Genomic DNA, 27,784 nt, shown 5'->3' with positions numbered 1-27,784 from the left:
TGTGAATTGTGCCAATGTCAATTTCCTGGTTTTGCTATTGTACTACAGTTACATGAGGTATTACAATTAGGGACAACTGGGTAAAAGGTATATGCCACCTCTCTATAGTACTTTTTGCAACTTCCCATGAAAAGGTAGTATTGGAAACCATTACGAAGTAGAGAGGTAGCAATCCAGACAGGAAGAACACTGTGTATAAAGGCAAGCAGATACAGAAGTCTAGGTAATGAAAAGGAGACAATGGAATAGACTTTATTTTTCCAAATAAACCACCCAAAATCTTTTTTGTCTTGCTCTCTCTAAAAATTTAAGAAAATGAGTAACAATTCAGTACTAGTAGACATAAAAAAAAAGTTATAAAAAAAACAAGTGTCATTATGCACACAATTTTCCATGTAAGTATTTCTGACATATTAACACACAAAAATTCAGCTACTTAGAATACATCCTTCTATTACTCCATTTTCAAGAGAACCGAGGAACCAGAAGGGGAACTAGCCCTGACATACTTTCAACTACTCCATCACAACCACAACCACCAACTCCTTTAATAATGGAACAGCAGCTCCAAAGACTAAAGTAACAAATGAATACAACCAGAAAAGCCTATGCATTTAGACACGTATGTTTCCTCAATGTGAATGGCTTGCAAAGTGGACTAAAATCTTCTGACAGTCTTGTGATGTCTAAAACAGACTTGTGTATTTCAAAATACAAAGGAAAACATGATAAAAACGAATAGTAAACAGAAGAATGAAAAAATAAAAAGGAGCAATCCAAACTGACAAAAGAAACAGCAATCTGAGGATGTCTGAAGAGTCAAAAGAATGTCAGTAATAAGGAACTTTAGAAAGGAAAAAAGCCCTGAAGCTGAGTAGAGGAAAAGCTGACGAGAAGGAGCACAAGGAAACATAAGCAGCCATCTGGGCAGTTCACTTAAAGAATGCACAGTACTGGGGCGCCTGGGTAGCTCAGTCAGTTAAGCGTCTGCCTTCAGCTCAGGTCATGATCCCAAGGTCCTGGGATCGAGCCCCACATCAGGCTCCCCACTCCATGGGGAACCTGCTTCTCCCTCTCCCTCTGCCTGCTGCTCCGCCTGCTTGTATTCTCTCTCTCTGTCAAATAAATAAATAAAATCTTTAAAAAAAAAAAAAAAAAGAATGCACAGTATCAACCCTCAGCTCTGAGTCACAACTCATTTAATAATTTAATAAACATGTACTAGATGCCTTCTAGGGACAGAGTAATAGGTTTAGGTATCTGGGGTTATAAAAATCATACAGGGCTCCTGCTCCCAAAACAGCTTATCCTCTACTTAAAGTTGCAATGTTCTATTCTGCAAACATGCTAACATCTCATGTTTGTCCCATAACAAACCATTATAAATTGGTAACATAGCAGGCAAAAACCTAGGAATACTCCAAGAACAGTATTGTAAAGAAAGCTTTCAAAATCTAGATCTAAGAATATATTTGCTTTGGAGAGGATCAGAAATGAAAGGTAAAGGTACTTTAAGTAGACAAAAGGATTTCAAGAGATGACATAGCTGTATCCCACTGAAAAACAATGGGCATAAACAGACCATATTAGCAACTCAGGCCAATAATGAACCAGCTTTTGTTAAATCCAGTTCAACCTGATCAAAAATCTAAGTGGCAGAGTGACAAAGAATGAACACAAAGAGTAGCTTGGTCTCTCATCAGAAGATAGTAAGCCCTATACATGCCAGTCTAGACAGCCCAAAATAAAATCACTGGGAGAAGCATTATCTTTAAGTATGAATAATATATGAATATATAAAAATTCAAATAAGGAAGAAATGAAACAAAATAACTATCTCCTGCATTTGTATAACACTTCACCTTTTACAGAGGACAGTAACAACCTCACCTCTCAGGTCCTTTCTCTACACTAACCCAGATGATCACATCAATTCCTATTATTCAATACCACACTTATGCTGATGACTATCAAACTGTTATCTTTACTTCAGACCCCTTCTCTGAACTCCAAACTTTTATATTAATCATCTACATTTCCACTTGGCTATCTCCCAAACATCTGACAGACATACGAATTTTTTTCTCTAAAAACCCATTCCTCCCCCACCACCAACCACCAAAGGTGCACAAGCCAAATACCTGAGTCTGCCTACCTCTCACTCTCTTTTCAATCCATCAGCAAGTCCTATTAACTCTAATACCAAAACATACCATTGAACTTATCCACCTCTCTCCATATCTCAGTCCGTATCTTGTCTTTACTATTGTAATAAACTTTTATCTACCCTCTCTGCCCTTATTCTTCCTTCTCCATATGGACTGTAGAGTGGTCATATACAAATATAAATCAGGACAATAATATTCACCTGTTTAAAAACCTCAATGCCTTCTCATTTGACAAAAAATAAAATCCAAACTCTGCCATGGCTTAGAATCCCTGCATGATCCAGCTTCTGCTCACCTCTCCAGCCTCACTTAGGGCCACTAACTTCATTCTGATATTTCAGTTCTTCTAAAAGAGCAAATTCTGTCCCAATTCACAGCCTTTGCAGGTGTCATTCTCTCTTCCTGAAAAGCACAGTTGGTATCTTCATTTTCTTTAGGACTTAGCTTAAGCTATGTTACCCACTCCAAGACTTTTTTGGATCATCATAAAGTAGGTCCTCTTCTCTTTTCTTTTTTTTTTTAATTATTAAAGATTTTATTTATTTATTCATGAGAGACAGAGAGAGAGAGAGAGAAGCAGAGGGAGAAGCAGGCTCCCAAGGAGCAGGGAGCCCGATGCGGGACTCAATCCCAGGACTCTGGGATCATGACCTGAGCCGAAGGCAGACGCTCAACCGTCTGAGCCACCCAGGCGCCTCTTTCTCTTTTATTTTCTACCTCAGCCTTGCTTGTTTCCTTCAGAGACCTTAATACAACTTGTTTTAATTTTGTCTGTGTGGGTTTTTTTTTTTTTTTTGTGGCCCTCACTATAAGATGAGCTCCATGAGAGCAGAAGCCCATACTTATCTTGTTCACCATCATATCCCCAATACCTAGCACAGTATCTACATATGGAAACCCTCAATAAATAGTAGTTGAATGAATGATTATTAATGAAATTCCTTCTTACAGTAAATTCTCAAATATTGCTGGGAATATAAATTCATTCATTCAACATTTTTTGACAACCTACTACTTCCCAAAGACTGAGCTAGGCACAGTGATACATAGTCCCTACACTCAAGAAGTTTATTGTCTAGTATAGAGAGAAAGGAAAAGGTAAGCAAGTCATTTTTTCCTCAATCTCTTCTGAGAACCTTCCCTCCACCTCCCAACATGAAATAACACCTGGTCCTCTCCTGAAGACAAAGTCAGATACGTCTTTTCTCAGAATGTTACCTTCAACTCCCTAATTTAAATGAAACTCAATCTCTTACCTCCCTTATAGCACTCTCAAATAGTACAGTTTTAACATCCAGCCTATCTCAGGGCCCAGAAATGGGAATAAACTCCTCTTTGACTACCTCTGCAGCTTGTAGTTACACTACTCAACTTTTTGTTTTAAAAACAAAACAATGGGTGATGGGCATTAAGGAGGGCACTTGTTGGGATGAATACTGGGTGTTATATCTAAGTGATGAATTTCTAAATTCTACTCCTGGAACCAATACTATACTATATGTCATCTAACTTGAATTTAAAAAGGGGGAGCACCTGGGTGGCTCAGTTGGTTAAGCGTCCATCCAACTCAGGATCTCAGCTCAGGTCTTGACCTCAGGGTTATGAGTTCAAACCCCACGGTGGGCTCCATGCTGGGCGTGGAGCCTATTTAAAATAAACAAACAAGCAAACAAAGCTCTACTCTTTTGAGGTTCTTACCTTTCAACAAAATTACTCTCTCGTCTTCCTTAACATTGGCATCTTTTGGTTTCGGCAACTGACTCACTGTCTTCCTCTCTACTCTGAATCTCATCATCAATGGATTACTTCACCATGGACTTAAACAACCCATCCAACAACCTGGCTTCTTACTTCCTAGACCTCTTAACTCCAGTGGTCACTGCAAAACATGGATTATACATATGGTATGGCCCAGTAACTCTCTTACTCCTATGGTAACATCCTTCCTGGCTCTTCTACCTTTACCTGCACCCGCTCTTCCTCCTAAATTATACTTCGAGCATCTTGTTCTCCAAACATAATGTCTTCTTTCAAGTTATCATCCTCTGCCTCCATAAGACCTCTTATTTTGACTTTGAACCACCAGACCCTCTTTTACTATACTTTCCTTCTTACTCAGTTTAGATACAATGATGTACCATTTCAATAATATTCTTGTCAATAACCTGAATTCTCTTACTCCTCTTGTCTTTTGGTCACACCAATATAGCAAAATCCCAAACCTGGATGAACCCAACTACACTCTTTTCTTTGAGGCTGCAACTGAGAAAGTCACTCAACAGGAAAGACTGGTATTACTACAAATTCATGATCACTACATTAGTTTGCTAGAGCTGCCATAAAAAAGTACCACAAACTAAGTGGCTTAGAATAACAGAAATTTACTGACAATCTCGAGGCCAGAAGTCCAAAATCAAGGTGTTGGCAGGGCCAAGGTCCTTCTGAAGGCACCAGGGAAAGATCTGTTCCTGGCCTCTCTCCTACTTCTGGTAGTTTCTTAGCTTGTGGCAACATAACTCCAATCTTCACATGGCATTCTCCTTGTATGTCTGTGTCCACATTTCTGCTTTTGATGAAGACATCAGTTGTACTGGATTAGTGCCCCACCCTATTCCAGTATGACCTCATCTCAACTAATTACATCTATAATGACTCTATTTCCAAGCAAAGTCACATTTTAGGACTTCAACATATGAATTTGAGTGGGAGAGAGACACAATTCAACCCTTAACAACTGGTAACCTCAATTCTTTCTGGCAAACCTACTCTTCAACCCATTCTCCACAGCAACTATTTCAGGGAGAAATGTGAACTTTGGGTGGACCAATCAGAAAATCTCAGTTCTTTTGTGGGAGCTCTCAGAAAGAGATTCTCTTTTCCATGGTACTAGTAGTTATAAAGTATATAAGCCTGAAGCTTTACAATCATCTTAGTGCTACAACAGAAACCCTGCCTGAGACTGGAGCCAAGATATGAAAAAAAAACTGAGAAGTAATATCATTGAGACCCTAACACATCTGAAGCCAGCTCTACTCCCAGACCTATCAACTATATAAACATATTCCCTTTCCACTTAAGAACTGGCGTTTCCTATCACTTGCATAAAAAGGTTCTGCTATAGCAATAAAACTAGCTATAAAGTGAATTTTATATACTTCTTGACTGGCTTTCAGAAAAATACAGCTCAAAGAATAAAGCAACAGAAATCTCTGTTATTTCAATTCTTTTCATACTAGAGACCTAATATTTAAAAAAATATCCACACAACCTTACTTTGTTTGTCTCAAGTATAATTTGAAATAAACACCATTTCTTAAATAAACTTCTTAAAGTGAACTAAGAAAACATGCATGTTTGCATGTTTATTAGTTGTTTGTTCATTTCTAAAATAGCAAAGAATTTGGTAAAAAGAAGTTTCATTATGGTGACTTACAAAATGGGAAAGAGGGTAAACCCTCACAGTCTACCACTGACACTCAGTTGGGTGGGATGATTAATAGCTCAGAACTAACAGATTTGATTAGTAAAAGCTGGCCCATAGTTATCAAAGGCAAACAAACATGTTGAAATTTAATAGAGACATATGAAGAGTAGCTCATTCAGTAGATTTGCACAAATAAAACAAAAAAAAAATTCACAATTAATGGGGAACCAGAGACCCAAAAGAATGGGGTACCAGAGACCCAGCAATGAAATGCTGCTTTTTAAAAAGGCAAATTAAGGGGCTTCTGGCTGGCTGGCTCAGTAAGAAGAGCATGTGACTCTTGATCTCAGGGCCATGAATTCCAGCCCCACACTGGGTGTGGAGCCTACTTAAATAAACACATAAATTTAAAAAAAAGGTAAGTTAAGTCATAAAGTAAGAATTTAAATACACATTTTAAAATCATACATACACATACACAGTGTATTATAGCTTCATAATAAGTAACGTATATTAAATCCTTATTGAGTATTTCTTATACACCAAGTTCTAGTCTTAAGCACTTTACACATTAAGCCTATTTAACCTGAGAAAGCATCTACTATTATATCCATTACAGATGAGGAAAATGACATTAATAAACTGAGGAACTGAGAGTCATATACCTAGTTAAGTGTTGGAACCAGTATTCAAATCCAAGAAGTCTGATTGTAAGACTTTTTGCTCTTAATCATTCCTTTGCTTCTACCATCAATGCTGTTACTTTCACCATTATCTTACTAGTCTTTATCATCAATGTTGTTATTTTCATCATTATCTTACTAGCATCTTTCATATGCATTGTATCATTTGAACCTCCATAACGCTCAGAGAGGTATTACCACATGTTCCAATTCTAAGACACCTTTAGTTGTAAGGGCCACCTATTTAACACAACTTAGTATGAAAATAGAGATAATTTAAAAGAACTTTTTTATTAATCCCAAATTATATACATTTATACATTTATCCACTCTTATTTCTCTAGTATCATAATCAATTAAGTCAAAGCAATGTCTTCTAGTTTTCATTGTACAAGTTTTCTGTCCCCTTGGTGAAATTTATTTCAAAGTATTTACTCTTTTTGATGTTACTACAAATGAAACTGCTTTCTTTTTTTTTTTCTTAAAGATTTATTTATTTGAGAGAGAAAGAGAGCACACATGGGCGCACATGTGAGTGGGAGGAGGGGCAGAGGGAGAGGAAAAGAATCTCAAGCAGTCTCCCCACTGAGCTCAGAGCCCAACTCAGGGCTCAACCTCAAGACCCATTAGATCATGACCTGAGACGAAACCAAGAATTGACCTCTCAACCGACTGAGCCACCCAGGCACCCCCAAAATTGCCTTTTTTTTTTCAAAGATTTGATTTGGGGGCAGGGACTGAGCCCCCCCCATCCGGCTCCCTGTTTCGTGGGGAGCCTGCTTCTCTCTCTCCTCGCTCGTTCTCTCTCGAGCTATCTCTGTCTCTCCCTCTCTCCAATGAATAAGATAAAAACAGATTTTATTTATTTATTGGAGAGAGAGAGAGAGACAGAAATAGCGAGAGAGAACAGGAGCAGGGAGGAGAGGGAGCCCGACTCGGGGCTTGATCCCAGTACCCTGGGATCATGACCTGAGCCGGAGGCAGATGCTTAACCAGCTGAGCCACCAAGGCACCCCAACTTTCTTAATTTCCTTTGCAAACTGTTCATTGCTAGTAAAAATTGCATAAAAATGCAACCTTTTTTGTGTGTGTTGATTCTGTATCCTGCAATTTGCCAAATTTGTTTATTAGCTCTACGACTGTTTTTATGGAATCTTTAGAGTTTTCTACATATAAAAAATCATGTCAAACAGTAGGAAGGGTCCTCAAAAAATTAAAAATAGAACTACCATATGATCCATCAATCCCTCTTCTTCAGTGCTTATCCAAAAGAACTGAAATAGGTTCTCAAAGAGACATGCACTCCCATGTTCACTGCAGCGTTATTCAAAATGGCCAAGAAGTAGAGAGAACCTAACTGTGTATCAACAAATGGAGTAAGAAAATGTGGTACACACAGGATTTCATTCATATGTGGAACTTAAGGAACAAAACAAGCAAAGAAAAAAAAGAGACAGAGACAAACCAAGAAACACTTTGTTTTTTTTTTTGTTTTTTGTTTTTTGTTTTTTTTTTTTTTAAAGATTTTATTTATTTATTTGAGAGAGAGAGAATGAGAGAGAGCACATGAGAGGGGGGAGGGTCAGAGGGAGAAGCAGGCTCCCCGCCGAGCAGGGAGCCCGATGCGGGACTCGATCCAGGGACTCCAGGATCATGACCTGAGCCGAAGGCAGTCGCTTAACCAACTGAGCCACCCAGGCGCCCCAAGAAACACTTTGTTTTTAAAGATTTTATTTATTTATTTGTCAGAGAGAGAGAGAGAGAGCACAAGCAGGGGGAGTGGCAAGCAGGGGGAGTGGCAGGCAGAGGGAGAAGCAGGTTCCCCACTGAGCAAGGAGCCCGATGCTGGACTTGATCCCAGGACCCTGGGATCATGACCTGAGCCGAAGGCAGCTGCCGCTTAACCGACTGAACCACCCAGGCATCCCAAGAAACAGGCTCTTAACTATAGAAAACAAACTGATGGTTACCAGAGGGGAGGTGGGTGGGAGATGGGTAAAATAGGCGAAAAGGATTAAGAATACAATTATGATGAGCACTGAGAAAGTACAGAATTGCTGAATCACTATATTGTACACCTGAAACTAATATGACACTGTATGTTAACAAAACTGAAATTAAAATAAAAAACTTAATAAAAAGAAAGAAAATGCAGTACATATATATAATGGAATATTGTTCAGTCATAAAAAAGAAGGAAATCCTGGGCACCTGGGTGGCTCAGTCGTTAAGCATCTGCCTTCGGCTCAGGTCATGATCCCAGGGTCCTGGGATCAAGCCCCGCATCGGGCTCCCTGCTCCGCAGGAAGCCTGCTTTCCCTCTCCCACTCCCCCTGCTTGTGTTCCCTCTCTCGCTGTGTCTCTCCCTGTCAAATTAAAAAAAAAAAAAAATCTTTTAAAAAAAAAAAAGAAGGAAATCCTGTATATGCTACAATATGAATGAAACATGAAGACATTCTAAGGGAAATTAATTCAGTCACAGAAGGACAAATACCACATGACTCCACTTATATAAGGTATCTAAAGCAGTGAAACCCATAGAAGTAAGAAGCAGAATGGAAGTTGTCAGGGACTGGGTGAAGAGGAAAATGGGGAGCTGCTATTCAGTGTGAATAGTTTCAGTAATACAACATGAAAAGGTTCCAGAGAGCTGCTGTACAACATTGTGCTTACACAGTTAACAATACTGTACTATTCATTTAAAATTTTGTTAAGGAGGTATATCTCATGTTATGTGTTATTTACCACAATAAATTTTTTAAAAAATCATGTCATTGACAGAGATGATTTTATTTTTTCCAATTTGTATGCTTTTTATTTTTTTTTTTTCCTTGCCCAATTGAGCTACCTAGAATTTCCATTACTATGTTGAATAGATATGGTAAAAGCAGGCATGTTCATCTTGCTCCTCATAGTAAGAAAAAAGCTTTCAGTCTTTCAACACTTAGTATGATGCTAGCTGTGGGGTTTTATATATGGCTTTTATCATGTTGAGGAAGTTCCCTTCCATTGCTAGTTTATCGAGTATTTTCATCATGAAAGGGTGTTGAAATTTTGTCAAATGCTTTTTTCCTGCATTAATTGAGATGATCATGTGGGGTTTTTTCCCCTTCATTCTATTAATGTGGTATATTATATTGATTCATTTTCATATGAACCATCTTTGCAAGTGCTTCACTGTCTTTTCCTGGGAATAAATCCCTAAGCCAGGAAATAGAACGCATCCTTTTTCAGCCAAATGACTGAACCTTTGACTGGAAAAATATTGTCAACTTACCTATACTATAATGTGAAAAGATCTGTTGCTTTTCAATCCATAGTTTAGTAAAATACTAGCAGGGTGCTACTGTCAGCCACACATATTCCACCAATTTGTCATTTGGCCTACTTAGCACACTCCTCTCTTAAAATTCAAGTGTTGCTCTGGGGGTTGTCTACTGATCACTCATGCAGCCTCTGCAGAGAATTACCTACACCAGAAACTAATTGCTTAACCTCTATCTGGAAAGTACTAGGAATAAGAATTTCTACTGGAATTGGAGGAAGGGATAATTTTGGCGCATGGGTACTGAGGTAATATTCATCCAGTCTCAATTTCAAGTGTTCTGTATAATTATTGGACCATTCATTTCAATTTCTAGTTGAGGAAATACAATAACTCCGGCTGGAGCACTTACACGAACAGTTGACTCGATGAGGTATTGTTGAGGGAAAGCAGCTAGGAAGGTTAGAGATATCCAAAATGATCTATTTTGCTTAAAATTCCTAATTCAGGGTCTATGGACTACTATACAAATACGCTTTATACTATACAGTCTATGTGATTCAGTAGAAAACTCAATGCATTAACATACTAATATCGGTCATTTCCCATTTACACAACTGTTCATCTATCATGAGTCATTGTACTAGGCACTTCTGATAGATGAACAAATAGGACAACTTGTTTGTCCTCCTGTCATTTAGCCTTAAGAGAAAAAAAAGGAGAAAGAGAAAGAAATTATAACACAATGGCTAAATACAAAAATGTATTTAATGCACTAAGCTGACTGCTAGACAAATAAGAAAGTATTCAAATAAACTGTACTTACTATCGTTATTACCAGGCAAAAACAAAGTACAGAGAGAAACATACTGGGGAAATACAAAGTTGAAAATTCATGCATTTAGACATTTGTTGTACATCTATATGCCTAGATACTGGGAATACTAAAAACAGTAACAATCCATTGTGATAAATGCAACAAGAGGGAGCAAACACAGTTGCTATGGAATCAGAGATACCTAAGGGAAGCCAAAGAGGAAAAGTCAATAAAAGTCACGTCTGAATTATTGTATAACTAATAGCAAAAGCTGAGGAAGTCAGTTACAAGTGACACCTAAATTAAATCTTAAAGGAACCAGTCAAGCAACTGTAAAGAGCACTCCTATCTCAAGAACCCTGCACTTGCTGTTTCATCTACCTGGAACATGTTCATACGTACACATATGGTAGGGCACCTGAGTGGCTCAGTCCGCTAAGCAGCTGTTTTCGGCTCTGGGCATGATCTCAGGGTCCTGGGATCGAGCCCCACATGGGGCTCCCTGCTCAGCAGGGAGTCTGCTCTCCCTCTCCCTCTACCCCTCCCCACCGCTAGTGCTCGCTCTTTCTTGCTTCCTCTCTCTCTCAAATAAATGAAATCTTAAAAAAAAAAAAAAAAGATACTCAATGGCTCACTTATTTCATTCAGATCTCTGATCAAATATAACTTCCTCAGAGGGGCCTTTCTAACCTCCCTATCTAAACTAGCTCCTGATGGCACCCTCTTCTCTTACCTCACTCTTTGTTTTTCCTAGCTCTTATCACAATTGGACATATTTATTATCTATTTGTTTCTGTTGGTCTCCTTCACCAGAAATATTAACCCATGGGGCCAACGACTATAAGTAAGCCATGTGGCTTACTATGTATGTCACAGTACAAACACCAGTGCTTCACACAGAGGAGGTACACAGTATCTGTCAAATGAGTAAAGCAAAGAAGAGGAAGAAAAACTCAGGCACAGCAAGAAAAATGTAAAGAAATTCATGAAAAATGGGCCACGGCTGGGTCCTCTTGACCAATAATAATTGTAAAAGCAGATATTTTTATTTATTAAGGACTTACTTATGGGCCAAGCACTATTCTCAGCACTTTACCTGTATTATCTCATCTAATCTTCACAATCTATAAAGTGGACACTCTTATTCACATTTTACATAAGAAGAATTTGAAACACAAGGAGATTAAATGACTTGCCCAAATTCACATAGCTAGTAAATGGCAGAATGAGAATTTCAAGCCATGCAGTACAATGCCAGAGCTCACTCTTTTAACCACTTGCCCAAAAGCACAGAAAACTGACAACCTCCCTGGGTTGGTCTACATATGCTAAAAAGAAAGAAAGAAAGGGAGAGAGAAAGAAAGAGAAAAATACCTACTCTAAACAGTCTTTGTGAATACCACATGCTTCATATACTTAAAACCCTGCATGTTACTCATTAGTAGCATTAGTAATTTTTTCAAAATATGAACTTTATCATGCAAAAGGTTAAGTAAATCCCCCACCCCCAAGTTTCTGACTCTGATTCAAAGTAGGACTGAGAAAGGTCTAAGAATTTGCATTTCTAAGAAGTTCTCAGTGATGTTGATATACAAGTTCACTCTCAAGAACCCCTGAGCTACATAACCAAAATGTGAATTAAACCCCTTTCAAATAATACTAGGTTTCTTGAACAATCAATTGCTTAACTACGCATCTTCAAGGTACTGTATATAAATGTGCACACTTTCCCCCAAAGATCAGGGACAAAACAAGAATGTCTACTCTCAATACTTGCTATTCAACATTGTCCTGGAGGTCTTAGCCAGGGAAATTAGACAAGAACAATACATAAAAGGCATAGAGATTGGAAAGGAAGAGGTAAAACTCTCTCTGTTCATAGATGATATGATCTTATATAGTGCGTAAAAATTCCTAAGGCATCCACTAAAAAACTATTAGAATAAAGGAGCTCAGTAATGTTGTAGGATACAAGGTAAATATACAAAAATTAACTGAATTTTTGTACACTTACAATGACAATATGAAAATGATATTAAGAAATCAATTCCATTCAAATAACTAAAGAATAAAAAAGAATACTTAAGAATAAATTTTACAAAAAAGTACCAAACTTGAACAAAATTGAAGATATATTTAATAGAAAAAAATCATATGCTCATGGATTGGAAGACTTAACATTAAGATAACTATATTCCCCAAACTAATTTACAGATTCAATGCAATCTCTATGAGAATTCCAAATGACTTCTTTGTAGAAAATGACAAGCCAATTCTAAAATTCATATGGGATTGCAAGGAATCCAGAGTTTCGAAAAAACAATCCTGAAAAGAAAAACAAAGTTAGAGAACTAACACTTCCCAATTTCAAAACTTACTACAGAGCAACCATAATCAAGACAGTGTTTTATTACAAAAGGATAAACATATAGATCAACACAAGAGAATTAAGAGTCCAGAAATAATCTCATGCATCTGTGGTCAAATGAATTTTTTTTTTGAGAGAGAGAGCATGTGCACATGGGCATACAGGAGTGGGGGGTGGGGGGTGGGAGAGGCTGGCCTGGGGCTGGATCACAGGACCCTGAGATCATGACCTGAGCCAAAATCAAGAGTTGGATGCTTAACTGACTGAGCCACCCAGGCGCCCCTGGTCAAATGATTTTTGACAAGATTATTCAGTGTGGAAAGCAGTCTTTTTGACAAACAGTGCTGTGAGAACTGGAGACCTATATAAAAGAATGAAATTGGACCATTACCTCACACCATATGTGAAAACTAACTCAAAATGAATCAAAGACCTAAATATAAAAGTTAAAATTATAAAACTCTTAGAAGAAAACAGAGAGATCAATCTTCATGACATGATATTTGCCAAAAAACTCTTGGATAAAACACCAAAAGCACAAGTAACAAAAGAAAAAAAAAATAGATAAATTGGACTTCACCAAAATTTAAAAGTTTTATGTATCAAAGGATGCTATCAAGAGAGTGGAAAGACAACCCAGAGAATGGGAGAAAATATTTGCAAATCATCTATCTCACAAGCGACGTATACCTCACAAGCAACATATGTATCTAGATATAAAACAAATTCTTACAACTCAATAATAAAAAGACAAATAACCCAATTGAAAAATGGGCAAAGGACATGAATGAACATTACTCTGAAGAAGATATACAAATGACTGAAATAAGCACATGAAGATGCTAGAAAACATTTATCATCAGGGAAATGTAAATCAAAACCAAGAGATACTACTTCACAGCCACTAGGATTCTGCCCACAGCTGGAACTGAAGTGGTGGAAAAGTCCTCATCCTCATACACAGCTGGTGGGAATGCAAAATGGTGCAGGTGCTTTAAATAGTCTGACAATTCCTCAAACAATTAAACATAAAGCTACTATATGACCTGATAAATATCCAGCAAAAAATAAAAGCATATATCCACACAAAAACTTGTACATGAATGTCCAGAGCATATTATTTATAATAGCCAAAAGGAGGAAACAACCCAAATGTCCACTGACAGACAAAAAGATAAAGAAAATGTGGTATAACCATAGTATGAAGTATTACTCAGCCATAAAAAAGGAATGAAGTGCTGGTACTTGCTACAACTTGGATAAACTTCAGAAACATTATGTTAAGTGAGAGAAACTAGTCACAAGAGTCCACATAGTACATGATTCCATTCACACAAAGTCCAGACTAGGAAAAGTCCAGACAGAAAATAGATTAGTGGTTGTTTAGGGCTGGGGAAAGCATGGAAGAGAAGAGGACGATACCTAAAGGGTACGAGGTTTCTTTCTGAGACAATTAAATGTTCCAAAATTGATTATGGTGATGGTTGCACACACCTATAAACAGACTAAAAATCACTGAATTGTACATTTTAAATGGGTAAACTGTATGATATACAAATTATATGTCACTGTTTGTTTAAAAAATAAATTTTAAAAATTTTAAAGAAAATATGGCAGGAAGCTCAAAGAAAGCTTGTTAACAACCAAACAATTTTTAAACATTTTTATAAATTGAATACCTCTACTACTTTTTAATAGTGTTTGATAGCTCATATTTCTAAATGCAAATATAGGTCAAAAATACCATTAATTTTCACATATGAAATATTTTTAAACTAGTAATAGAAACAAATTCAGTAAATTTACAATTTCAGAGTATGCTCTTCCTTCCACCTAGCCTCATGATGAAAAACTAATTATTACCTAAAAAATAATCAATTTTTAATATTTATTAAACATGTATAAGTCATGACAATCATACACTTATTTTTAAAATAGAATGTTTTGGGGAAGTTTTCTTTATTAGAGTTGTGTGTGTGTGTGTGTGTGTGTGTGTGTGTGTGTATGGTTATAGGAAGATAAGCGTTGTCCACCTTAATCTATGAACACTGATACTGGTAAAATTTCTGTACTAAAATAAAGAACAAAATAGTCATAAAAAGCTGTGAGTGTACAAAGAAAAAAACCCATCAAGCACAGAGAAAAACCAGGACATTTCAAACAAGTCTGGCTCAAAGTACAGTCAATAGAGTTAAGTTTTTGAACTGTTTTAAGGTGCCAGATGGTCCAGAACCCACCCCCAGGTCTTATAAGGCCCTGCATGAAAGTGTGCCAGAATAATAAAAAACAAAAAACATAAAACATGGAACAGAATGTAGAGAACAAAACTAAGAATGAAAGCAACCCAACCTGCAAAGAAGAATGAAAACTATATGCAAACTGAAATCATCCAATCCTCTTCAAGCTACAACTTTCAATGCCAATTTCCCATGCTAAGTGAACTTTACAAACTATAAATGTAGTTTGAAACCAAATTAAATACATTCAACTTAATTCCTTCACGAGCATTTTTGAAATTACTGTTCCTGAGTAAAATACTGCTGCTGTCTGCTTTGCCATTCAAGATCTTATAAACTAAACAAAAATCACTCAAGCTTAACTTCAAAACTGAAAGGTATATACAGAAAAATAATTCAATTATGTAGTAAGTACCATGTAGAACACTACAAAAAAGGATTCAGCAAATGGTATGTCAAAGGTTATTCACAACAGCATTAATTATAATTGATACAAAAATTGCCTGTATACATAGGGCATAAGTAAACTATAAAACATCCAATTAATGAATATATTCTAAAGACATAAAAAAATGCTATGAAGACCACATAGAAAAACACCTATAATATTAAGTTAAAGAAAACAGAATATAAAATTATACATTTATATGAATATATGTATGTGATGTGTGGTTAGAAAGCAAGGTTACAACTACATTGTAAAAAACATGTAAAGGAAAAAAGTAAAAAAAACTAAAATTTAAAGAATGGGGTAGATGGTGATCCATCCTTTTTCTAATTTTCTGCATGTTCTAAGTTTTCTTCAATGAGTGAAGAACTTTGGAAATGAAAATATCTAAAATAGTATTTATATGAGTTCTGCATGTAAGTATCAATAACAACAACAGGACTTCTATTTACTGAATGTTTCCTGTATTTCAACAATATATATATATCATCCATAAGGAAAAGGAAGTTCCAAGAGTTTAGGTAACTTGCCATGGGCACCCACAGAAAGTACAAATGGCAGAGGGAGAATTCAAACCCAGGTTTGTCTTGTACTAAATCCAGTGTTCCCCCCACTATCTAAAACTTCTCGGGGCGCCTGAGTGGCTCAGTCATTAAACGTCTGCCTTCAGCTCAGGTCATGATCCCAGGGTCCTGGGATCAAGCCCTGCGTCAGGCTCTTTGCTCAGTGGGGAATCTGTTCTCCCTCTCCCTGCCGCTTCCCCTGCTTGTGCTCTCTCTCTCTCTCAAATAAATAAAATCTTAAATAAAAATAAAACTTCTCTGAGTATCCCTGGGATAGAAAACTTGATTCTCTTAATTTTTTTACATAGTATTTAGAGTAGGTCACAGATTCTTTGAAGCCTATCCTTGAAACCCCTCCCTAATGTCCTATGCTCTAGATTAAAAATTCTTGCTTTATTACAGAGAAAAAAAAGCAGAGAATAAATCATAAGAAAATGGCATATCCCCCAATGTGGACCCTATGCACCAAAATACATTTTGACTTGAGTCAAATGTTCTATGGTTTCATGCTGTCAAGTACAATTTAAACTGTCATCTACGGTGTCAAGCAACTCAAAAACTAAACTACCACAAAAAGTTCCATCATAATCACAGAATACTCCATAGCACCCCAGTGTCTTACTTCTATCACCCTTTCTCAAGGCACTTATCATCCCAGAAAGTCAGTGTTTATCTCCTAAAAGACAAAGGAAGGTCAGTGCATGCATGAGTCTAGGCCTCACTCTCCTTGTATGTGTAAGGCCTAACCCAGAGATGACAACACAGGAGGCATTCAGTAAATGGTTTCTGAACTAAAAGAGATCAACCAGCAATAACAGAAGCATCTTTGGTGCACAGAAGTTTCACATTTTTCATATATGCCTAATGATATATCTGTGTTGTAACTACAGAATACAAGATAAAATGAAGTTACCAATAATCCTTGGTATCAATGATCTGTGAAAATTCTAAGTACAACATTTCATAAAAATTAATGGCCCTATAAATAAGTAAAATCCACCGACTATAAACATTTGGCTAGTGCTGGCAGTTGTTGTTGTTGTTGTTGTTGTTGTTGTTGTTGTAGTTGGTATTAGCTGCTACCATTTAAACTGATCTTGGACATTTGTATCCATTATTTCACATAATTTTCATGACAAATCCTGCAAGTTAAGTATATCCCCCATTTTATAGGCTTAAAAAAACAAAAAGAAAAACAGAGGCTAAGAAACTTATTACACAATCAAATAAAGGATTTAACCTAAGACATTCATTGCAAAGCCCAAGATCTCCCACTATCTCACCCTAGCTCTCTACAATGTTCTATCTGGAGTGTCAGAAATCCTTAAACTTAGTGGTTCTCGGTTTTATTTAATAAAACAGTTTGTTTCTTAGGGAATTTTTTTTTGATACATGGTATCATCGTTAGCATTAAAATACTGAAGGAACTCCAAGTCCAAACTATGATGTCCAAGAGAATATTAGCTTGAAAATAAATATTGGCACGATGTACACAAACCGAGACAGGCTTAGGTTTTCATGAGTAATAAATTCCTAGGTTGCAAAATATAACACTTTCTATCAACCTTCTATCAAGTCTACAAAAACTCTCCACTATCTGGTATAATAATCACTTTCTTTTTTTTTTTTTATAGGAGTTTCATTTTTTTTTTTTTTAAGATTTTATTTATTTGACAGAGAGAGACACAGCAAGAGAGGGAACACAAGCAGGGGGAGTGGGAGGGAGAAGCAGGCTTCCCGCGGAGCAGGGAGTCCGATGTGGGGCTCGATCCCAGGACCCTGGGATCATGACCCAAGCCGAAGGCAGACGCTCAACGACTGAGCCACCCAGGCGCCCCTAATAATCACTTTCTAGAGATGTGGTCTATATAATGATGAGTTGATTTTCACATAAAAAGATGTTGCAGCCTAGAACATATGTTCAGTTAACCAAGCATTAGTACATAATTAAATCTGTCAGAGCTATTATTCTGCCCTCAAAAACACATTCATTCAATTTATATGAACTGTTTACACTACCTAGCTCACAATTCTGGCTCTACTATTTAGCAGCAGCTTGACCTTGAACAAATTACTTCACCTCTGAGCTTAAATTTCCTCTTTTTGTGAAACAAAGATAATAAGGATGATCCAGTTATCATACCATTTAAATTGGAAGGATTACTGAAAAATTCATCAGGTTGTAAAAATTATTAAAAACAGTGCCTGACACATAAGTGCTTAATAAGTATTAATTATTGTTATTATCCCAATATTGATCTCTTCTCTCTCTCCCTCCCTCTCTCACACACACAAGCATACACACACACCTCACTCTGAATAATTTGTTCCTTTTACATAACAATGGAGGAACAGAATATCATGTGAATGTTCATTTTCATAGTTGTCTGACTTATTGTCAATGACTGTTTACAGGAAACAGTATAGCAAATGTGTTTAAGAACAGATGTTCCTGGGGGTGCCTGGGTGGCTCAGTCATTAAGCATCTGCCTACAGCTCAGGTCATCATCCCAGGGTCCTGGGATCAAGCCCCGCATCGGGCTCCCTACTCCGCGGGAAGCCTGCTTCTCCCTCTCCCACTCTCCCTGCTTGTGTTCCCTCTCTTGCTGTGTCTCTCTCTGTCAAATAAATAAATAAAATCTCTAAAAAAAAAAAAAAAAAAAGATGTGCCTGGGTTCAAATCTCAAAAAGCTACCACTTACAACACAACCCTAAGTAATGCAGAAGATTAACTGCAACTTTATAAAGACTATGAAGATTAAGTGAAATAATGTACATAAATAACCTGAAAGTATCTATTGCTTATTAGGAGTTTAAGAAACATCAGTCCTCTTCTTTCTCAATAACGGCGTAAGAATGTTTTCCTTCCCATATCTTTGTATTAATACTTAGCCCACTAGATAGAATTGTTCCACAACTAAAAACCGCACTAAGAAAGGCAGAGAAATCACATATAAAATTAAATTCACAATTTGCAGTTTCTTACCATTTAAGTTTTTTAAGTTCAAAATCTATGCACAATTAGCCATTCATGCCTCATGGCAGGTTTAGGAATAAAAATATGAAGATAAACTATTCTCCCAACCCTATCCCAAGAAAGCACATACTTCTTTATCTCCTATATGCCTACTGGATCAGTAAGTTTGAAAAGTATATATATAAACAAGTGATGCTCAACTAGGGGCAATTTTGTCCCCCAGGAAACATCTGGCAATATCTAGAGATATTTCTGATTGTCCCAAATGGGAAGAGTGCTACTAGCATCTCATTATAAGGAACCTGCAAAACATCGCACATGCACAGGACAGCCCTCCTACACCAAAGAATTACCTGGCCCAAAATGTCAATAGTGCCAAAGCTGAAAAACCATGATCTAAAAAATCCAAAGTATTATAATATAGAAGGTTTTCCCAAAAAAAGTATGGTCTTGCCTCATTGTTCTTGGCCAAATTTTTATTTTTATTGAGACATAACAATATACAAGCAGCTTGATTATTCTGGATGAGAGACTCCTGGTACCGTTAAATTCCCATTACAAAATCCCCAATCTAAAGGGGGAAGAAGTGAGGCTTACTTTTCTTTGTATATATGTACCATATAAAAAACAAGTTTTTAAAAGAGCTTCAACCTTAAATTTTTAATTGCACTCTCAATTCATGAAAGCATTATTTATATCACAAAGTTAAGTTTCTTATATCTCACTTCTACCTTACTTTTGAACAAAATATTAAAAAATTCACATTTATGTGATAGGAAATACAGTGCATAAGGCCAACTTTTAACATCACTTTTCTATATCAAGTTGGCAATGAACAAAAGTTTGCTAATATACTGTATTGATGAAGCTATGGAAGAGGAAAAGCACACTCAAACTGGTTTGAGTTGCTGGTACAACCTTTGCAAATGCAAATTAGCAATATGTATCCAAATATCCTTTTGGACCAACAATTATACCTTCCAAAAACTAAAGTAGCTACTCAAACCTGTGCATAAAGGTATGTAAAAGATATTCACTGCAGGGGCGCCTGGGTGGCTCAGTGGTTAAGCATCTGCCTTCAGCTCAGGTCATGATCCCAGGGTCCTGGGATCGAGCCCTGCTCAGCCAGGAGCCTGCTTCTCCCTCTCTCACTCCCCCCGCTTGTGTTCCCTCTCTCGCTGTGTCTCTCTCTGTCAAATAAATAAAATCTTAAAAAAAAAAAAAAAGAATATTCACTGCAGCACTGTTAGTAATAGCAAACAATTGGAAGCAACATAAATGTCCATCATTAGGTGGCCAGTTAAATAAATTACACAATATTCATATAAGGAAAGATCCTAAAGTTTTGAAAATAATGAGGGAGATCCATATGTGCTGGTGGAGAACAACCTCCTAGATTAAGTTAAAAAAAATAATAAATAAATAATAAGCCATGAAACAATACGCAGCTTACTCAAAAGAAAAATCATGCATATTTACATATACATCACAGATTATTGCTGGAAATACACAGAACAAAGTGGCAAGAATGACTGCCTCTAGGAAGGAGACTCAGAGCCCAGAGCAGGAAGAAGACTTTCACTGGTATTGTTTGAATTTTTTTTAACGCGGGTTTATGTTTTTATTTACTGACTGTAAAACTTAAGTCGCAAATTCTGAGCCTTAGTATTGTCCAATGTGAAATGATAATAGCCTAGCGTGTTAGTTATTGTGAAAATCAAATGAGAGAATAAAATGCTTTGTAAATTATACAGCAGCACACAAATTTATAAATTAGTCCTCTGACAATTCTCTACACTACACCAATTGTAACGATAGTTATTATTATCATTCTTCTGACCAATTTCTCTAAATGCAAAGGTAGGAATGTTTAAGATGAAATGCGAGTATAAATGCAATCTTAGAATAGATTTTCACTTTATATATAGTCATTCATTTCAATTTAACAGTAAACATTCAAAAAAAAGTTGTCACACAGAAATGCTAAATCAGCAGATTCCAGAAGAAATATGTGTTCACTGTTGAAAAGAAGGTAAATAAAAACTATAACCATGCTACTATAAAATCTTGGTTTTTTTTTCAGTCTTTTTTTCTGTGCATGCTTAACTGGGTTAGATCATTCTTCTAAATACAATGTCTCCACTTTGCTGTAATACAGCATTCAAATTACAACATTCTTCATATTATTACAAGCTCCTAATAAACATAATTTTTAATGAAGGCATAATATTTTATCTTGTTGATGAGAGTTCAACCACTTTAACATGAAATTCCAGTGTATGGGATTACCTAATGAACTCTGCCTGCATTAATTTTTCCTTTAGTTCTACCAATTCTCCAAGTAACTAGATATTTCTCTTTCTCTTTCATTCTCTCTCACTCAACCCATTTTCCTGTTTCTAGTTTCCAGAGTTCCAATATTATTAAGTGCAAAACTCACAAAACAAAGAAGTGTGTAAGTCTGTTTAATTCCTTGAAGAGCAAGTAAAACACCTTAGGTTAAGTCCTTAAATCAGACCATTAGTGAGAGAGGAGATTAGAACTATGATTCGTTACTAAATAAAGATGCTCAATCTTTTTCTACTATATTTTAGTCCATTACCATTCTGTCTGAAAATAGAGTGAAAACAAAGGAATACACTCTTAGGTTACTCCTGGGAGACTCTGTATTGAACAAACCCAACTGTTCCTAATTAATTTTAACTATGACAACTCCTCCCAAATGCTGAACATTCCAAGCCATTTTTGAGAACGGTTGGATATCACTCAAAGAAGTATGGATTTCCTGAGTATACTGGACTATAACTGCAAGCACAAAAGAAAATATCGTTATTGTGCCCTTCCCATAGTAGGAACTCAAACAATACATCATGTTAAATACTCTCTTTCTGCCTCTGAGAACATGTAATTTTTATATCGTGTCCTGATATTTACTGTCATAATTGCTAAATCAGACCACTAAGATGACACATTTATTAACATATCATGTATTTTTTATTTAATGAAACTGAAAATAAACACCACAAACTGTAAAATTACGAGACTTTTTCCTCCAATTTCCAGTTTCTGTAATACAGTTATATCACTCTTGCAATTAAAAAAAAACAAAGCATTAAAAGGAAAAGTATACCTATAGCACTTATTGGTTTAGACCATATACTAAGATTTTTTTTCAATTAAGTCCCATTCTAAGGGCTTTTTTATTATTAAAAAAGAATCCTTGGTAAATTAAACAAGAAAACCTCAGCATAAAGCTGAACTGCTGGAATATCATTTAAAATACTCATGTCATATTTCAATAAAATAAAACTTTTATCATCACCAAGAACACCACTTGTATACCCACAGTTGTACTGTCAACATATCATAAAAGACACTGGATATTCAGAGTCAAAAGACCTGGTTTCCATCCTCAAGAAGTTTACTAATTAGGACAATAGGGCATTTACCAAAAAAGAGCATCAAAAACACAAGGGAGCACTGGACATGCCAAGCATCTTGTACACAGAGAAAGAGAGTGAAATACACAGCTTTGAAATCCTACAGACCTTGGTTCAAATCTCAGATCTACTACTTACTAGCTCATGTAAATTACTTCCCTCATTCTTAAATTAAATGAAGTAAAATTCCTTGCATATTGTAACACTCTTGTGTATATAGTAAACATTCCTTACATATAGTAAAAAAGACTGATAGCAGTAGTATTATTAAGAATACAGGCTTGAAGAGGAAATGGGCAACTGGAAAAGCTTAAAAAGAGAGAAAGTATTAATATCTTTTTTATAATCTATCACCACAAGCAAAAATCACAAGAACTTTCTCATTCAAGTTTTACTTCTCACTGATTAGAAGAAAATAGAATGTCTAGTGAAGACAACTGAAATTAGAAAACACTATGGCTAGGGGAACCTGGGTGGCTCAGTTGGTAAGCATCCAACTGTTGATCTCAGCTTGGGTCTCGATCTCAGGGTGGTTAGTTCAAGCCCCGCACTGGGCTCCACGCTGGGCACGGAACCTACTTAAAATTTTTAAAAAGAAAGAAAGGAAGGAAGGAAGAAACACTAAGACTACACAGCACTAAAGTACCCTGGGAAAGTCCCACTAGAGCTACAAATCATAAAATATAATCTATAAAAAAGAATGTCAGTTGGAAAGGGCCTTAGATCAGCTAATTCAAATTCTCCTACTAGAATGTAAGTTCCATGTTTTGTCTCCAAGAATTGTTATTTATTTTGTTCCTATTACATCCTCAGTCCCTAGCACATAATTCCTAGCACACAGTGAATGCTCAACAAATATTTGTTGAGTGAATATTAAAATTAAGAAAACTCAGGCTTTGGAGATCTAACTCAATGCCATAGAGTTAGCTCTTGGCAGATCTAGGACTGGATCTAAATTTCATAACTCTAGTATTCTATCCTCTCTAGTAGCTAGAATATGATAATTTAAATAATTTATTTTGGTGGCTGGGAGCTGGTGGGTTGGTTGTTATGCAGAGAAAGAGGAAGGAAGGAGTAAATTAAAATATTTTTCACATTTTCCCCCCAAACTGTCAGTTTTGCTTAACTGATAAAGGCAAAAAACTATAAAGACAATCCCAGCATAGTGCCTAGCACATAATATGTACGTAACCAATATTTTTTGAATGAAAGAACCTACTCCAAAGTCATTATTATCTCATGACCAGAGGCAGAAACTAACGCCAGCATCTGTTTAATCTTTTAACTGTCACAGAGCCCTTTAAAATTTTCAGTCATTCATAAGACAGTTTTTAATCACTTTCTTCCAGATGGGCACTGAGGAAGAGAGATGAATTAAATGATGTCCCTGCCCTGGAGGATTTCTCACTTGAGTATGCCTAAGTGTGTATATTTGGGGATGGACGGTGGGGCATGACACAAATAGATCAATAATGAATGTGAAACCAGGTTGCATGTTACCTTCGTTTATTTGCTTCAAGCAGTTAAAAAATAAAAAAAAATACAAATTAGAAAAGTTTTAAAATAGGAGGCACATTAGGGTATATTAACACTTAAAAAGGTTCTTTTTCTGTCCCTTAACATATATCTTATTGCCTCTTAATGTCTTAAAATCAAAATATTCTAAATTGACTTAATTTGAATTATCAATATAAATGAATCATCAACGTATGTTCTCTCATATGTGAGACTCTTAAGGATAATATTCCTGATTCAGTATTTACTCTGTGTACATGTTAGTATTTAAATACACAACCACAAGAACATATTTAAATTATTTAACTGTCTGTAAAACTGACAGACCTAAAGAAAATCTCCAGAGATAAATGACAGTAAACAGAAACTAAAAACATTACCCAGGGAGAGAATAAAGTATGCAAACAACTAAGAAACAAATCTATAGAAACTTCAAGAACAAAAACTTCAAGACGGGAAAACTCCTGCCTGAATTGGCCAACACAGCCAGGGAGCAAGAGCCTGCCAACAGGATCTTGTATAATGCAAGTCACTAACTCTAGTTATGAGTCTACTCATAAAAAGTGAACATCCAAAAGTCAATGTTGCCACTCCTCAAATTTAAATCTCAGGAGAACCCTTCCAAAGAGATTCACCACCAAAACTAAACCACTACATTCCAAGGATTCTTCCCTGTTATCTGCTTGTCAAAATAGGATAAGCAACATCAAGAAAACTGGGAAACAAACAAACTTCACTTATGAAACAGAATTCCTGCAAACTGAAGTTAGTTACTTTACCTGAGGCACATGTTTATATGCGACTCCAGGTTCCTAAAGAGAACATTTCTCACTCAGTTTCTCTATTCCAGAGTGCTAGGTGAAATATCCCAAAGCCTTTTGCTCCAACACAGAAAACTCTATGGCCCAAATGTATAAGCACTGACAAATCTAGGCCAAGGAGACCACAAGGTGGCAGGGAGATATAAGGCAGGAAGGAAGGCTGTGATGGGCCCCTGCGGGGAAGTATATGGTCACCAGCTTTGGAGAGAACAAGCTGAGAAGTTTATGGTTGGGGTGAGTTTTGGTCAGAGGAGCAGGAAGGGGCTGACAGGTGCAAGTCCTCATCATCCTGAACATCATGAGAAGATTACAATTGGGTTTCTTTACAGAGAGGGAGAAACGAGGTTCCCAGAGTGAATGATGTTGAAGCACAAGGTTTTCTGGGAAGCATAAGGACTGGTCTCTGAAGGAAACAGAAAGGCAAGAGGAAAGACCCTGAGAACAGGTTCCCCCACAATGAGTGATCTCTACAGTCTTCCCAGCGCCAAGATTGGAGGAACCATCACACCTGTTGAAGGATGTTTCCCTGTTATCCGTGTGGGCAGCGATTAAGAGAAAGCCCCCACCCAGTAAGAGTGGAAGCAGAAAGAGACGGAATTAGGGGTCTAACTCAGAAGGAAACCTGATCAGGAGGCGAAGAGGCTGAATTCAGGAAGAGGCTAGCAGGGTAAGTACTTGGGGAGTATAAGACTTATTTGGAAGAGGGGCTGACTATCGGAAACTGCTGGGGGAAGAGAGGGCTTTCGCTGGACTCCAGGGGGAAAAGGCCGGTTTAGAGAGGAAAGGCTATCTTAAAGGGGGCCTTGGGCGTCTGGGTCGGGAAGGTGACTTTTAACGAAGAGAAGCGCTCTGCATAGCCCAGAGAGCCAGCCTCGTGGGGGGCGAGGGCTGAACTGGGGGTGAGGCTGATCCGCGCGAGCTCAACAGGAGCTCACCTGGAGTACTTCTGGCCTGGAAGGAGGAAACTTCCTCGCTGGGTGAAAGCTGCAAGGAGTGAGAGGCGCCAGGCGACGGCTGAACAGGGCAGGGGGCACAGTCCACTCAGCAGTGGGACGAAGGGGCCGCGGGACAGGGCGCGGGGGAGGGGGGCGTGGGGCGGGGTCACGGCTGCTGCGACGGAGCTGCGGGCTCGGGATGGCGCCCTCCCTCAGTCACACAGTCTCACACTCACACACATACACACGCTCTCGCTCTCACCATCGGCCACCCCGCCCGCGGCGAGAGAAACTGCCCGGGTCGGTGAACTACAGGACGGTGGGGGAGGGGGCTGGGCCGGGGACACCGGCCCACCGAGCCCGACGGGAGGCGGCGTTACCTGTGTCAGGGAGAGCTGGGCCGCCGCAGCCATGGTGTTTCCATCATGCACGGGAGGGGAAGGAAGGACGGGCGGACTGGGGCTCGGGGCGGGGAGGAGGCGGAGGGAGCGGTCAGAGGCGAGGCCCGGGCAGGCGGGCGGGCGTCTCCCCTAACTTCGACAACTTCCCTCCTCTCGCCCGCCCCACCCCGCCCCGCCCCGCCCCGCCTGGCCCCGCCCGCCTGGCGCCAGCGCGGCGGCACCCAAATCCTGGATCCGGATTTAGCGCTGCCGGACAGGAACCTACCCCACCCCCCCCAGGGCCGCCTGCGAAAACCCGGCGCGGACATGAAAGTAAGGCGGACGGGCTGCGTAGGCGGAGACTACTACAGATTGTGCCGTAAACTTTAAGCAGGTCGCCTACCTACTCTAAGCTTCTGCTTCTGAAAAATGGGGGAAATTCTACCCAAAGAAAGGGTGGAAAGGTTGCTTGTGAAAATTAAATGAGATCATGATAGAAATAACAGTACTTTATTAAAATATGCTAGATTCTGTGCTAGACACTTAATTTTTCAATTGTCTGAATGGAAGGAACTAAGACACAAGTAAGTTGTATAAATGAAGAAACCGAAACACAAATAAGTATTTTACCTAAGATCATACAGCTGATTAGGGAGCCAGGTTAGAATCCAGGTCTCACTCCAAAACCTCTCATTTAACCATCTGCTATTAGAATATGATGTTGAAAAAGAACACTTTTAAGTCATTCCGTCCAAGAGTCAAAATCCAAGTGGGAGGGATGATAAATAATGTCCTTGCCTGCTTGCTGCCTGCCACACTTACATTGTTTAATGAAAGGGCACTGGGACCTGCTCAGGTGCCTGCAGCACTCCTAACTCTTCCCATAGTCAACCTGACAAACTTCTCCTAGTTTCTGAAGGCACACTCAAGTACTATCCCCTTTGCAAAGCAACTCCTGACCTCCCCAAGTCAGAGTTACACACTCTTCTTTCTGACATTTCTTCTCTACCCTATGAAGTCATTATCACTCTAATGACTTTACATTTGTCTACCCCTCTAGACTGAGAGTTCTCAATGGCAAAGACAGTTTCCTTCTTTTTTTTTTTTAAAGATTTTTATTTATTTATTTGAGAGAGAGAGAATGAGAGACAGAGAGCATGAGAGGGAGGAGGGTCAGAGGGAGAAGCAGACTCCCTGCGGAGCAGGGAGCCCCATGCGGGACTCGATCCTGTGACTCCAGGATCATGACCTGAGCCGAAGGCAGTCGCTTAACCAATTGAGCCACCCAGGCGCCTGGCAAAGACAGTTTCTGATGTATTTCTATATCCTCAGACCTTAGCATATAGCAGGTACTCAATAAAAAGCCTCAGTTACTGCTTGTGTTACACATAATACATCCTACACTATCTCATACTGTCATCTTCAGTTGGAATAAACAACAAGTTACTAGAAACCCTGATCTTTAAAGACTTGACTTATATGCCACCTACTTCAAGAAGCCTTCTAGGAACTCCCACCCCACCTTTTAGTTGTTCTGATATGATCCTTATTATACTCTGCCTTGTTTTTAAGAGTTAATTAAAGGCTTTTCTCTACCCCACCACACTGTAAAATCCTTGAGGACAGGGGACTGACTCATTACTACACCCCACTCACAGGTTAACCTACCACAGAGTAGGCCTCAGTAAATGTTTTTGCCCAGAATTGGTCTTCCTTTCTCAGTCATGGTGGCTTCCCACACCA

The 27,784-nt window shown here is 38.0% G+C and overlaps 1 protein-coding gene across 6 annotated transcripts in view; it reads right to left on the bottom strand.

The window, feature by feature from the left end:
• EPS15 (epidermal growth factor receptor pathway substrate 15) overlaps positions 1 to 26,212 on the bottom strand; it is a 150,941-nt gene extending 124,729 nt beyond the window's left edge. For 4 of the 6 annotated variants that reach the window (XM_064589156.1, XM_064589161.1, XM_064589159.1 and 1 more), the window contains exon 1: positions 26,042 to 26,210. In XM_064589156.1, coding sequence (XP_064445226.1) covers positions 26,042 to 26,074 — 33 coding nt within the window. In that variant the 5' untranslated portion in view covers positions 26,075 to 26,210. Of the gene's footprint in view, positions 1 to 26,041 lie in introns of all 6 variants that reach the window. The other 2 variants (XM_064589160.1, XM_064589158.1) reach the window with 2 other exon arrangements.
• Positions 26,213 to 27,784: the final 1,572 nt, after the last annotated feature.

The sequence above is a fragment of the Mirounga angustirostris genome, unplaced genomic scaffold, assembly GCF_029215605.1.
Source record: "Mirounga angustirostris isolate CCGP_5_RB_7025 unplaced genomic scaffold, mMirAng1.0.hap1 SCAF_4, whole genome shotgun sequence".
Classification (NCBI taxonomy): Eukaryota; Metazoa; Chordata; class Mammalia; order Carnivora; family Phocidae; genus Mirounga; species Mirounga angustirostris.
This window is presented reverse-complemented; position numbering and strand designations above follow the sequence as displayed.